The following is a 15071-nucleotide window of genomic DNA, read 5'->3' on the forward strand; positions in this document are numbered from 1 at the left end:
TCACGGACTTATCCTTACCCCTGAATCTGATTCCCACAGATTCATTTCCCCAATTAGTCTTTTTCCCCCTGCATCTACTAACCTTTATCTTTTAGTTGCAAGCCTGTTGGACTCCGTTCCAGTGGACCTTAACATCAGTTCTACTTCTACTGGCAGCCCGCCACTACAACACTACCCAATCTCGAACTACCAATCAGAAGATCGGAACCAGCCCAGAACCGGACCTACTCCAGAGTTTTACTTTATTTCACAATAAATCTTTTAACCCTCTCAGTGGTTGTTGTTGTTGTTTGCGATCCGGCCTCTGGTTCATGACACCTATTCTGTTTTTGGAAACTCTAGGAACCACAAGTAAACCTGCAGTCTGAGAGAGAAGTGCTCTGTTAGGAAAATATGGAACAATAAGATCTGTAATATAAGATGGAGCCAGGTTGTTGAGAGCTTTGTAGGTTAGAAGTAAGATTTTGAAATCTATTCTGGATTTGACAGGGAGCCAATGGAGAGAAACTAAAACTGGAGAAATATGATCTCTCCCAGTAACTCCAGTTAAGACTCTGGCAGCAGCATTTTGGATCAACTGAAGACGTTTTAAAGAAGTATTTGGACATCCAGCTAATAAACCATTGCAATAGTCCAGTCTAGACGTGACAAATGCATGAACCAGTTTTTCTGCATCATCTTTAGATCAGATGTTTCTAATGTTAGTGATATTACGCAGGTGGAAGAAGGAGGTTCTAGTAACGTTTTTAATGTGGGGGATAAAAGACATGTCCTGATCAAAAATAACACCAAGATTTTTAACATTAGAGCTGGAGGACAGATTAATGCATCTAAGGAGGGAGAAAGACTGAAACATTCCTTCCTAAGGTGCTCAGGTCCAAAAACCAAAACCTCAGTCTTGTCTGTGTTCAACAGGAGAAAATTAAGGGTCATCCAGGTTTTTATGTCTTTAAGACATGCTTGTAGTCTCAGTAGCTGATATGAATCATTGTGTTTAATGGACAAATATAATTGTGTGTCATCAGCATAACAATGGAAATTTATCCCATGCTGTTTAATAACTTTACCTAATGGAAGCATATATAAAGTAAAGAGTATTGGCCCAAGCACTGAGCCCTGAGAAACTTGATGACTAACTTTGGTGTATGAAGAAGATTTATTATTTACATTTACAAACTGGAATCTATCAGATAGATATGATTTAAACCACTTTAGAGCCGTTCCTGTAATCCCAATATCATATTCAAGCCTCTGTAGTAAAATAAATATGGGACTGCAGCTGGGGAGCCAGGGATCGGGACTGCAGCTGGGGGAACCAGGGATTGGGGCTGCAGCTGGGGAACTAGGGACCAGAGACAGGGCTGCAGCTGGAGAACCAGGGACCGGAGACGGGGCTTCAGCTGGAGAACCAAGGACCAGAGACGAGGCCGCAGCTGGAGAACCATGGACCAAAGACGGGACTGCAGCTGGGGAGCCAGGGATCGGGACTGCAGCTTGGAAACCAGGGACCAGAGACGGGGGTGCGGCTGGAGAACCAGGGGCCAGAGCTGCAGCTGCAGGAGATGGAGTCAGGGCTGCTGCAGCAGGTGGCGGAGACGGAGCTACAGCAGGAGATGGAGGAGTGTCCGCCTGGACCTCCTCGCGGCTGGGCGGACCAAGATACATCGCCACCAGCGAAGCCTGCCACCGTTCCAGCTCCTCCACTGAGGTAGGGCTGGACTGCTCCTCCGCCAAGTGTGGGCATGGGTTCCTCTCCCCCAGTGAACTTCCCTCTTGCTCCTCTAGCGAACAAGCGCCGGACCGCTCCTCTCGTGGACACGGGTACCTCCCCCCCCAGCAAAATCTTCCACCGTTCAACCGGCGACCAAGGGCTGGGCTTCCCCCTCGCCTGCAAAGCTCTCTCCTCCATGCGCTGGATTTGGGGAGGACCAGCAGTTCGCCTCCCTCTCTCTGACGATCATGCGGTACAGCCAGGAGGAGAACGAGGAGGAGGTGGGCAGCGGGGTGCAGCAGTGTGACGAACAGATGAGGAGGAGTGAGACGGAGAGGCTGAGGACCCGGTTTAAAAGGCTGGTATGGTATGGTAGGACCCGGGTTTAATGGCCAGGTGGGTCCCGAAAAATGGATTCTTCTTTCTCTCCTGCCTTTCTCTGTCGCGCTGAGCCCTCTTCTCCGCCTCACAAGCCAAAAATTCAAACAAAGTAATCATCCTCCTGCTGGGTTCAGAATGGTCTCCGGATTCTGTCAGGATCTGCCATCAGGAGTGTTGAACCCAAGTGCAGGAAGATGACAAGGAGGCTCTAGGTAAAAAGATCAAAATATTTATTCTCAAAAAACAAAATCAAAAGGCTGACAGGGCAGCCACTTACTGGTACTGAGAACAGATCAGAGCAGGCTTGATGGGAAGCAAACCAAGACACCACTGAAGGACAATCCAGAGACAAAGACAAGACAGAGGAACTGAATATATACACAGGCACTGATTGGGACAATGACAGACGCCTGCAGTGATTAACATGACACAGGTGAGACAAGGGTTGAACACAAGGAGGAAAAACAGAGCTGAACAGGAAACGTGAGGAAACAGACAAAGACAGGACAAAACCCAAAAACCCTACATACGGCTCTTCACCACAATAGACCAGTACAGTGTCCACAATACTGCAGATGCTGCACCAATTTATCTGAATCTCACGCTCCATTCTTCCCTCACTTGTGAACAAAACCCCAAGTTACTTGAACTCTTCCACTTGAGGCAGAACCTCGCACTCGACCTGAAGAGAGCAATGCACCCTTTTCCGGTTGAGGACCATGGCCTCAGATTTGGAGGTGCTGATTCTCATTCCAGCCCCTTCACACTTGGGTGCAAACCGCTCCAATGAGAGCTGAAGATCATGGAACGATGACGGTAACAGGACCACATCATCTGCAAAGAGCAGAGATGAAATCCTAAGTCCATAAAAACTGAATCCCTCTACCCCTGGCTGCACCAAGAAATTCTGTCCATAAAAGTTATGAACAGAATCAGTAATAATAGGCAGCCCTGGCAGAATCCAACTCCCACCCTGAAGGGGTCCGACTTACTACCGGCAATGCAAACCAACGCCATAGAGAGAGAGAGTTGCGACACTCTTTGAACTCGCCAATACACGGTCATGTGGTTCATGCGGCTCTCAATAGTTCCAAACAGCTCATCGCTGTCAGTCAGTTTGAGCGGCTACTGGCGCGACATAACACAAACATCGAATTATCTTACTTTACCCGGCGTCTTTCAGTAATTACTGATCAGTAACGAACTGATTACTTAACTGATTACTGATTATTTCACTGACTATGCATTTTCTCAAAGCATTTTTAGACGCGGCTTATACATTTATCATTAAATTTTAGAGGGAAACAAGATTTTTTCATTAAATTTTAGAGTGAAACGAGACTGCAAACACATATTTGTTGGAAAAAAATGTCTACGCAAGACAATGATCAATATAGCCATGTCAACAGTGTTTTATAACTTTACACAATTGAAAAAAAAAACCAAACAGAGTAACACCTATTATAAAGCCATTTCTGATGTTCTCTGCATGCAGCATGAAAACGCTCTACCTTGTCCTCCATGCCAGCAGTTCAGATCTGTTCCAGCTTACCTTAGATCATCTGCAATGAATTCTTCATTTCTGTAGAAGATATTAATTCAACCTTTATTTAAACAGGTTAGTCCCATTGAACCACGAGGACACATTTACAAGAGAGACCTGAATATAGTTGTTCTATTTGTCATTTTAATTTTTTTTTATTTTATGGCAACCAAGTACCTGGATAACTGAGTTGATTGTGCTTGTATCATGACAACTATTGTAAAATTGTAATTCATTGATTAAAATGTTAATTTAAATGAAACTGCTTCTAGTTAAAATCATAACATGACAAAATAAGTGTTAATTGTGCAAAAATAAATTACCAAACAATTTATTATAAAATATGTAAAACAATCTTTAATTAAGTACTTTTACTACTATTTATTAATTACATCATCTCAAGTCAGCAGGAGCAACCTCACCATCACCATCATCACAACAACACAAAACTGAGTGCTGTGAGTTTAATCTGCACAGACATTTTCAATCAGGGCTCAAAATGTTTAACTGTCAAAGAAATGTGTAAGGAAATAAATATATCACTCTACAGGCACATTTTGAGAGAGGGCAGTTCACAAAGACACAGTCAGGTTGTGTGAGACTGAAGGAGGTTCCAACCATTTTTGTTCATGGACCAGAACCAAATGAGAAGAACAGCAGAACTTCCACTGACCAGTGATCTGACCAGTGATCACATATTGTTCTAAAGTAAACTTTGGTACGAACGGTGTTACATGCCATATTTTTAGTGAACAATAATCTTCATGCTAACAGTGCCATTGTAATTTCAGAGACTGAGGAAGGAAGAAACAGAAATGAGGCGAGTGAGATGAAGGAAAGATGAAAATGTAGCCTCAGAGGACAGGGACATGCCAGGAACTGATGATCCAGGATCAACAGGACCAGGAGGATGGATCAACAGGCAATGCAATCAGGGAACAGAGATGAAAAACCTGAGGGAACAATTAGAACACACAAAAAAATTACATAAGCAGGATAGAAGAACTTCAGATAAGAAAATTAATTAATGCAGTCCTGCAAAGAAAAATGTTAAGAATGTAAAATAAATTCATACATATTTTTACAAAAGATCAGATGAAGACAACTGGCATGAAGAATAACTTCCCAGCTCCATCTCAATGTACCTGTGATAGTTTAATAAGTTGTTTTGTTACTGTTCTACAGTTTATTGATGCTGATATATTCTTGGTAATAATTCTTATTTATTGTTCTGTCTTGAAAGAGAGTGTCATCTCAACTTGACCCATGATTACCATATGCTAAACTAATAATATAAAACAAATGCAAATTAACAGTCCTGCAGTAAATATCAACTTTGTGAAGGTTATGGTGTTAAAGTAATTTTATTCAAACATCTTGATTTGTTATAACTCAAGGTACCCAGTTTGTAACAAGACCCAAAACGACACAAGACTCAAGCTGGAAAGTGTACAGTGTTTATTATTTACAGTGGTTCTTATATACATATATACACGTTGGTGGACTGGAACCCCTGGAAGAGGAAAGACACGGTCAGGATGGCCCGGCAAAGAGGGCAGTATAGGAAATTGATTGTTTTGTCTTGTTTTCTCCTTACAGATGGATTGGCAGAGAAACTCTGTGTTGAATCCAAGGCTTCCAGAGAGGTCCAATCCAACAGGCGGTTCGAAGCAGGCAAGTGGCTGGAGGGCAACGCGCAGGGAACGAGGCACAGGACCAAGGTGAAACAGGACTGGATCCAAACGACAGGATGACGAAGAGGAATCAATGCTCCAGCGAAGAGTAGAACTTGACTACAGCCTTATGTAGAGTTGGGGCTCATCAGGTACACGACCGTCAGCTGTGGGTAATCGGCGGCCATCTTTGGGCTGCAGCAAGTGCTACTCTTACAGTTCCCCCCCTCAAGAATCGCCCCCAGGCGACCTGAGGCGCTTCTCGGGATGGGCCTTGAAGAAGGCAGTGATGAGGCTGGGATCCAAGATGAATGAGCGGGGAATCCATGAACACTCCTCTGGACCGTATCCCTCCCAGTCAACGAGGTACTGGAATCCTCTTCCTTGGCGTCGCACATCCAGGATGGTCCGAACGGTGAAGGCTGGATGATTGTCGATCAACCGGGCGGGTGGAGGCAGGTGGGCATAATGGGCTCTCTGAAACAGGCTTGACTTGGGAAACGTGGAAAGTGGGATGAATCTTCATAGAACTAGGGAGTTATAATCGAACTGCAGAGGGGTTGATGATTTTGATGATGGGGAAGGGACCGATGAACCTGGGGGTCATCTTCCTGGGTGTGTCCTTTAGGTGCATGTCTCTGGTGGAGAGCCATACTTTTTGACCCACCTGGTAGTATGGTGCAGCAGAACGGTGGCGGTCGGCAAACCTCTTGTTTTGGGCAGTTGTGCGTATGAGAGCCGCCTTGGCTTGGCACCAGGCACGTCGACATCGTCGGAAGTGGTGTTGAACGGAGGGTACGGTGATGTCTGTCTCCTGACTGGGGAACAAAGGAGGCATGTAGCCAAGGGAGGCTTCAAAGGGAGACATACCTGTAGCTGAAGATTTGTGCGAGTTGTGGGCATATTCCACCCAAACCAAGTGTTGACTCCAAGCCGAGGGGTTGTGTTCCACAATACACCGTAGTGTGGTCTCAAACTCTTGGTTACACCTCTCTGCCTAACCATTAGAATGGGGATGGTAACCGGAGGTGAGACAGACGGATGCCCCCAAAGTATTGCAAAAACAGTGCCATACCTGAGAAATGAATTGTGGGCCTCGGTCTGTCACCACATCAGATGGAATGCCGTGGATCCTAAAAACATGCTGAACAAGGAGATGAGCCGTCTCCTTAGTGGTAGTGGTAGTGGTAGTGGAATGAAATGGGCTGCTTTTGAAAATCTATCAATGACAGTTAGAATGGCTGTGTTACCTTCTGATGGTGGTAGGCCTGTGACAAAGTCCACTGATATGTGTGACCATGGACGGCTGGGCGTGGGTAGTGGTTGCAACAGACCAGCAGGGGGTCAATTTCCCATTTTGTTTCTGGCACAGGTAGCGCATGCTGCAACAAATTCCTTAACATCTTGGAAAAGCGTAGGCCACCAGAAATGAGTCTTCATAAGCGACAACATGCGTGAGGTACCAGGGTAACAGGAAAGCTTATTTGTGTGCGCCCACTCGAGTATCTTAGACCTCATAGTAGAGGGAACGAACAGTGTTCCAGGGGGTCCTGTGCCGGGATCAGGTTCATTCTTATGAGCCTCGTGAACCTCTCTCTCAATAGACCAGGTGAGGGCCCCAACAATGCAGATGGGAGGGATGATGTTCTCTTCAGAGTCAGGTACCTCTGGGGAAGAAAACTGGCGGGAGAGAGAGTCAGGCTTGGTATTCTTAGAACCGGGTCTGAACGTTGTATAATTAAAACGGTTGAAAAACAGTGACCAACGTGCCTGTCTGGGGGTCAGTCATTTGGCGTCCCTCAAGTAGGTCAGATTCTTATGGTCTGTCCATATTAAAAAGGGAATTTCAGTGTCCTCTAACCAGTGGCGCCATTCTTCTAAGGCTAATTTTACAGCCAGAAGTTCCCGGTTGCCCACGTCATAATTCCGTTCTGCTTGGGACAAGCGCCGGGAGAACAAGGCACATGGGTGCATTTTATTATCACTGGGAGACCTTTGGGGCAGCACCGCTCCTACCCCAGTATCAGATGTGTCTACTTTCAAAATGAACTGATGTTTGGGGTCTGGATGACACAGGATGGGTGTGGAGGAGAAAAGTTGTTTTAGCTTACCAAAGGCTCCATCTGCTTCAGGGTTCCATCTGAATGTCCTATTGATGGAGGTAAGCTGTGACAATGGTGCAGCGATGTGGCTGTAATCCTTTATAAAGCGTCAGTAAAAGTTTGCAAATCCCAGGAAGCGCTGTAATTGTTTCCTGGTCTCAGGAACCGGCCACTCCACCACTGCCTTGGTCTTCTCAGGGTCTGTTCTGTAATGTCCTTGCCCAAAGATAAATCCCAAAAAGGAGACAGATGGCACGTGACAACACTATTCACTTTTTACGAATAATTGATTCTCGTACAGTCTCTGAAGCACAGTTCTAACTTGTGTAGTGTGTTTGGTCTTATCTTTAGAGTAGATGAGGATGTCGTCCAGATATACGAATACAAAATCACCAATAAAATCTCTTAAGACGTCATTAACTATTGCCTGGAAGACAGCGGGAGCGTTGGTCAGGCCGGATGGCATGACAAGGTATTCGAAATGTCGAAGGGGGGGTTTGAAAAGCCGTTTTCCATTCATCTCCATGTTTTATACGGACCAAGTGATAAGCGTTTCTTAAATCCAGTTTAGTGAAGATTGTGGCAGATTGCAATTGTTCGTGAATAGAATCTATTAACGGAAGGGGGGTATTTATTTTTAATAGTAATGTTGTTAAGTCCTCGGTAGTCGATACATGGGCGAAGGGTCTTGTCTTTCTTGGTTATGAAAAAACTCCGCCCCCATAAGAGAGGTGGACGGGCGAATAATCCCTGAGTCGAGGGATTCCTCAAAGTAAGTTTTCATAGAATCTCTCTCGGAGCCTAAGAGGTTGTAGAGGCGACTGGCCGGTAACGGGGCCCCTGGAAGAAGGTCAATGGAGCAATCATATGGCCGATGAGGAGGCAGAGATAAAGCCTTTTGTTTACTGAATACTTGGGCCAGGTCGTGATACTCGGGGGGAATGGAGTCAATCTCTTCTGTGAGCGAGTCAGGTCTGGAGTGGTTGGAGATACCAGAATGAAGGTAGTGCTTAAGACACCTGTTGCTCCATTTCTCCACCCTCCCGAGTTCCCAATTAATATGGGGGTTATGATGCTTCAACCGTGGGGCAGCACGGTGGCGCAACTGGTAGAGCTGCTGCCTCTCAGCGAGCAGGTCCTTGGTTCAATCCCCGGTCCAGGGACCTTTCTGGGTGGAGTTTGCATGTTCTCTCCGTGCATGTGTGGGTTTTCTCCGGGTGCTCCGGTTTCCTCCCACAGACCAAAAACATGCATGTTAGGCTGATTGGTAACTCTAAATTGTCCCTAGGTGTGAGTGAGAGAGTGAATGGTTGTTTGTCTCATTTGTATCTATGTGGCCCTGTGATGGACTTGCGACCCGTCCAGGGTGTACCCCGCCCCTCGCACAGTGATTGATGGACATGGGCACCAGCGACCCCCGTGACCCAAAATGGAATAAGCGGGTAAAGATAATGGATGGATGGATGGATGCTTCAACCATGGATCTCCTAAAATACACTGGGTGTTGGGTGAGTCGAATATGAAAAAAGCAATGTATTCGTGGTGATTCCCAGAAGTTATTAGGTGCAGATTAGCTGTTTTAAAGCGGATCTGAGCCAGTGTCTCACCAGTGACTCCTGCTATGGAAACATGTTGAATTTCTTGAACAGGGAGTGATAATTCTTGGACCAGATTTTGGCTGATTAAATTTTGCTCAGCACCTGAATTGATCAAAACCACAACAGGGAAACGGTTTTGGTTAACTTGGATGACTGTGGGGCGTGTAAGTCTATGAAAAGGAGTGAAAGAGGACGTACCCACCAGTATCTCCCTCTTTACCGGCGGGCAACTTAGTTTCCCTGAAATGGGCATGATGCTACATAATGTCCATCTTTTCCACAATAAAAACATAATTTTGACTCCCGACGTCTTTGTCTTTCATCAGGTAACACCTATGCAGGTGTTAGACGTGTACGTCCCACCTGCATAGCTTCTGGTTCAAGCAGCGCTAGGTGTGTCGTGGGAACAGGATTCATGTAAATCTGGAATTGATCCACCTGATGGTTTACCATAATCAACTCGGAGCCGACTGAGTCTTTATCCAAGGCCTCACTAAACTATCCCACATCCGAGCTTTTGTCTCAGCAACAGACAAGGCTAGGGACCTCTTGACCCTCCGGAACTCCTCAACTGCCTCCAGAGTCCCACCAGCCAACAAGGACCAATAGGATTCCTTCTTCAGCTTGACAGCCTCCCTAACCCAGGGTGTCCACCACCAAGTTTGTGGATGGCCACCACAAGAAGCACAGACAACTTTGGGGCCACAACTCAAGGATTCCAAGAAGGCTGGATACTTGGAACTGCCGTTTGGTGCATAGGCACAAACAAATGTCAGAGCCTGTCCCCCCACCCGACGGTGCAGGGAAGCTACCCTCTCATCTACCGGGGAAAACTCCAACACACAGGCAAAGTTGGGGGGGTGGTAAAAGTAGACCCACACCAGCTCAGTGCCTCTCACCATGGGCAACTCCAGAGTTGAATAAAGTCCAGCCCTTCTCAAGGAGATCAGTTCCAGAGTCCATGCTATGCGTCGAGGTGAGCCCAACTATATCTAGTCAGTGTCTCTCAACCTCACGCACAAGCTCAGGCTCCTTTCTTGCAGAGAGGTCACGTTCTATGTCCCAAGAGCCAGCTTTGGTAAGCGAGGGTCAGGGCACCAAGGTTCCCGCCTTTGACCACTGCCCATAGCATCATGCACCTGACTCAAATGGACCCTCCAGCAGGTGGTGGGCCCACAGGAAGCTGAAGAAACCAGCTTTACTCCCTTTACCAGCTCTTTAGCTTTAGGAAACACGATGACTTAGATCAAAGGGTGTCATTAAAGGCGTGAGTTTATCTAAAGCTGAAGAAGCCAGCTTTAAGTAAACTCACCGCCTTTAACGACACTCTTTGATCTAAGTCCTCATTTTCCCTTCATTGGTCCAGACCTTCCTGTAATATGTTGAAATGGTTCTGGATCAACAGTTCTTTAACCATTCTCCAGACCGTCTGAAGGGTTTCAGAGGTTTTTTGGACTTCATGTGATTTTTCTCTCTGTTGTCCTTTCAGCTGAAAGCTCGATAGTCTGTATTTTTGTATGATCAAACAGTTCTGGTCCAGTCCAAAACAACACATTTCAGAGCTGAAAACTCTCCAGTACATTAACAGGGTCCCCAAGTCTTTAAGAAACAGGAACAGATCCAACCAAAACTTGAAAAGGACCTAAGAGGTCCCTCCCTCATCCTTCAGCTGATCAGGAAGTTTTCACCTCTTTGGAATTCACCATGTCAGAACTAAAGTTCTGTTTCCTGTCTAGAGCTCTTTAAACAAACGAGAAGGTCTGCCTGCTTCAGAGGAAGATGGACGTGGTCAGATGTTTTGGACTGGGACTCCTTTCATTGGTAGACCTGGACTCAAGAACTTTTCTTCATGTTTTAGGTGGAAATTCAGGGAACCCAAATGGATCTTCTCAGACAGAGGAACAAGAGTCTGATAGAGGAGAACCGAAAACTCCAGCAGCAGATGGAGAACCTGGAGAGGTCAGTTCAGATCCAGTAGAACTTACAACACCTGAGACGGTTCTGTGGGATTGTCTGGCTGCTCTGTGGTTTGATCCTCTCTCCTCTGTCCCTTAACAGGAAGCTGGAAGAGGTCGGCATTCAGAACTCTGACCTTCTCGCCCTGGTGGCAAAGCAGGAGAAAGCTGTCCACAGAAACCAACTTTCTCTGGAGGAGAAGACCAGAGAGAGTTCTGCTCTGGGCCGAAGGCTGGAGGAAGTTCTGGATGATGCTCGCCAACAGGTGACTTAACCACCTGAGACCACCTGACAACTCCAGCTCAAGAGGGTTAGGTCTTCTTTCCAGCATTGAGGTTTCTGTGTCAGCTCACTGATGGTTGAAGAGACCAGATGAATGTTCTGTGTTGTTTAACTGTTACACAGGTGTTCAGATTTGTCCTACCCTTCAGGTAATTGCATGTGGGGTGTGGTCACATGTTACTTAGCTGACCTGGGTCATGGCACCAGTAGGTTTTTCTAGACTTTTCTGTTGACCATCAACTTTATTATCATTTTAAGTCATACAAGTGGTGTAAATCAATACATGCGCTGTTTGATGGTGTAAGGATGGTACCATTTGGTGGCCCGGTTTGTGTCTGTGTTCCCTAGTGTTTTCTCTTTAGTTCAATTGGTGCCACCCTTGTCTCGTCACAGCTGTTTGTAATCACGTCTCGTCTTGTCCCTGTATATAAGTCGTCTGTTCAGTCTTGTTCTTTGTCGCGTCGTCTTCGTTGGGTCCCTGTGTTCTTCTGAGTCTTCTGAGTTTCCTGAGTCCCTCTGAGCTTCCCGTGCCTTCATCCCGTTTTGTAAGTTGCGCTGCCTCGTCAGCCTGTTATTTTTGTATTTTATTATTATCATTAAATTTCTCAATTTTGTACTTCTGCCGAGTTGAGTCCCTGTCCGCACTACTGGGTTCGCCCTGACCAGAAAACCCTGACAGATGGTAAAAGTTCATTGTGTTTGTTTTAAAATAAAAACTCTAAACACAAGTTGGACTAGAGACATGTCACAGAACAAAACCTACTCAGCTGACAGCAGCTTTATTTGTGGGTCCAAGTCAATACAGATGTTCTGGACTCTTACTGGACCCTTAGTTCTGTTCTTTTTGACCCGATCTGTTGTAGATCAGCTGCTGTGTTTGGAATCATGGTTCTGTTGGACCCAGTTTGGTCCAAGCTTCAACTGTTGGACATATGGGCTCACATTTGACTCCAGAACCAGCCTTCCTAAACCTTTCATGTTTTGACGCACAGAACCAGCTGCAGAAACCGGAGACACTAAAGCTGGTATCTCACTCGGCTGTAGCTTCTGGAGAAAACAGACCTCAGTCTGATATCACCAGAGCGCCAGCGAGCCAGGTGGCCATGTTTTCACAATCACGGTTGCTTTTCGTGCACGGCTTGAGAAGCAGTATTCTTGGCGGTGCACATTATTTTGGTGCCTAACTCTGCCCACTTCTGCAGCCCCTCCCCCTTCATGTTTATGATTTAATCTGCTGCAGTAGACTTTAGAAATGAAGACAAGCTGTTTTTATTTATTATTCATTATCTCTGGTTTTTAGACCTGAACCCGGTTTCTGTCAGAGGAGTCAAACTTCACATCTGGTTCTGGGTGTTTGGTGGACCGGTTTGCACCTGACCCCAACTTTGACTCTAAAGATTCTCAGGTTCTGTGGCTGTAACACATGTCCAAACCATCAACCTCCACCACCGTGCTGACAGCTGGGAGGAGCTGTTTCCTGAAATGCATTCTGGGTAAACATCTGTCCTCCAGTCCACTTCTGTTTCAGAAGTCTTGTGATTCCTTCAGGTGAAACTTCACAAACCTAAGTGGTGCTGCCATTAGGGCTGGGCCAAATCATATCATTCTTGATAATACTGGTAAAAAAAGCTTGCCCGGGAAAATAAATGATATCATGATATGCTAATTTCATGACGTAAGTACGTCAGTGTATGCCCCGCCCCGTTAACAAAACCGAGCGTGTCAAACTACCGAACTGCACCCCCCCCCACACACACACACCTGTTGGTACTGGTGTAATGCTAATTAGCTGCTCACAATACTAGCTAGCTAAAATGCTAAAATCAAACAACGTGCTGCTCGCTGCGTTTCTCCATAAAGCTCTAAACTGCGGGTACAGACAGTGACAGCGCAACTGTTTCTCCCTCCCCCCCCACATCGCTCTAGGCTGCCAGTGCGGGCGCAGCTCTCGACTGGGTCTCCCCCCGCTCTAAACTGTCGATACAAACACGCACAGGTCTGTCTCTTGAGTTCCACAGTCCATGGACCAAGAACAGAGTCAGGTGATGAAAGACAGAGCAGTAAAATTTCAGTAAAATTAACCCTTGCTGTTTTAGTTTTTATATAATACTACAAAACAACATGTTAAGATAATTTTGTCAAATTAATAACTATGATTTCTGTTTTTTTTTTTTTTTTTTGTTATATCACAAAATTTATCATTATCGTCAGAATTCTCTGAAATATCACGATATTATATTTGAGCCATATCGCCTACAAGATACATTTTTAAACTCCCTGTCTGACTCTATTAAGGACCAAATCATGGCTCGGGACAAACCAGGCAGTTTCGACGAGCTTGTGGATCTGGCAGTCGCCATTGATGAACGCTTTCGGGAATGCATCTGGACCCTCTTGAAGGACGGATGAAAGAGCCGGGCGGGTTTAACTGAAAAGTCCCAGGAGGTCAAGCTGAGCCATGAGGAAGCAGGAGACATGAAGTCCCAGGATGGTGCAGCTGCCCAGGCAGGAAACAGGTCTGCAGCTGGCTGTGGGGAGCAGAGGTTGTCCTCTGTAGAGCGAGGACCCGATCACCCCACCGGCGAGTCGGGGCACCTCTCCCCCAGTGGGATCTCTCCTTGCTCCTCCGGCGAGCGAGGGCTGGACTGCCCTTCTGGTGGATACAGGTACCTCTCCCCCAGCGAAGACTTCCACTACTCCAGCTCCTCCAGTGAGGGAGGGCTGGACTGCTCCTCTGATGAACACAGGTACTTCTCCCCCAGCAAACTCTCTCCTTGCTCCTCCGGTGAGCGAGAGCTAGATTGCTCCTCTGGCAGATACGGGTACCTCCCCCCACCAGCAAAATTTTCCGCCGTCCCTCCGGCAACCAAGAGTTGGGCTGCCCACCCGTCTGTGAAGCTCTCTCCTCTCTGCACCAGTCTCGGGTAGGAGGTGCAGCAGCGGGGCACAGCAGTGAGGGGAGGAGAGATGGGGACGCCGAGGACCTAGATCTGATGGCCAGACTGGTCCCACAAAACTGTGCCCTCTTCTCCTCATCTCGTTGGGTAGTCTTGTCTGCCTTTCGAGCCAAGAACTCAAACAAGGTGATCATCCTTCTGCTGGGTTCAGTATGGTCTCCGGATTCTATCACGTTCAGCCGTCAGGTGTGTTTGAACCCATGTGCAGGAGGATGACAAGAGGCTCGAGAGTAAAAGTTAAACAAGGTTTATTTACACAAAACAAAATTAAAGAGCTAAAAGGGCAGCTTACAACACAAGGCGGATGGGACGGGAGGCAGAACACGACACCATAAAGGACAATCCTGAGACAATGACAAGATGCAGAGGAACTGAATATATACACACACTGATTAAAACAAACGACCAACACCTGATCAAGGCAGCGACCTGGAAACCATCCACCCTCAGGCCAGAGTTCCAGCCAGTGACCAGAGGACAATCCATTCTGGGGTAGCTGAGGCATCCATCTGTGCCCTCCTGGACTCAGGCAGAAGAGGACCTCCGCAGGTGAACCAGGGATGAGGACCTCAGCAGACGTAAGATCTTTTGCGGATAATTCCAGGTCTTCTGCAGTAGACTCAGGATCTTCTGCGGAAGGCGAGTCTGGTGTCAGATCTGCAGCAGAAGAGTCAGGAACCAGATCTGCAGCAGAAGAGTCAGGAACAGGAACCAGAGCTGCAGCTGGAGAGTCAGGAACCGGAGCTGCAACAGTAGAGTCGGGAACCAGAGCTGTAGCTGGAGAGCCAGGGACCGGAACCGCAGCTGGAGAGCCAGGGGCGGGAGCTGCAGCTAGAGAGACAGGGTTCAGAGCTGCAGCTGGAGAGAC

The 15071-nt window shown here is 46.7% G+C and overlaps 1 protein-coding gene across 1 annotated transcript in view; it reads left to right on the plus strand.

Annotated features, from left to right (window-relative positions):
* odf2a (outer dense fiber of sperm tails 2a) overlaps positions 1–15071 on the plus strand; it is a 40096-nt gene that overhangs the window by 18837 nt on the left and 6188 nt on the right. The window contains exons 12-13 of the mRNA XM_037692526.1: positions 10867–10967; positions 11067–11229. Of these exons, the coding sequence (XP_037548454.1) occupies positions 10867–10967; positions 11067–11229 (264 nt within the window). The remainder of the gene's footprint in view (positions 1–10866; positions 10968–11066; positions 11230–15071) is intronic.

The sequence above is a fragment of the Nematolebias whitei genome, chromosome 18, assembly GCF_014905685.2.
Source record: "Nematolebias whitei isolate Nwh7 chromosome 18, NemWhi1, whole genome shotgun sequence".
In the NCBI taxonomy this organism is placed as follows: domain Eukaryota; kingdom Metazoa; phylum Chordata; class Actinopteri; order Cyprinodontiformes; family Rivulidae; genus Nematolebias; species Nematolebias whitei.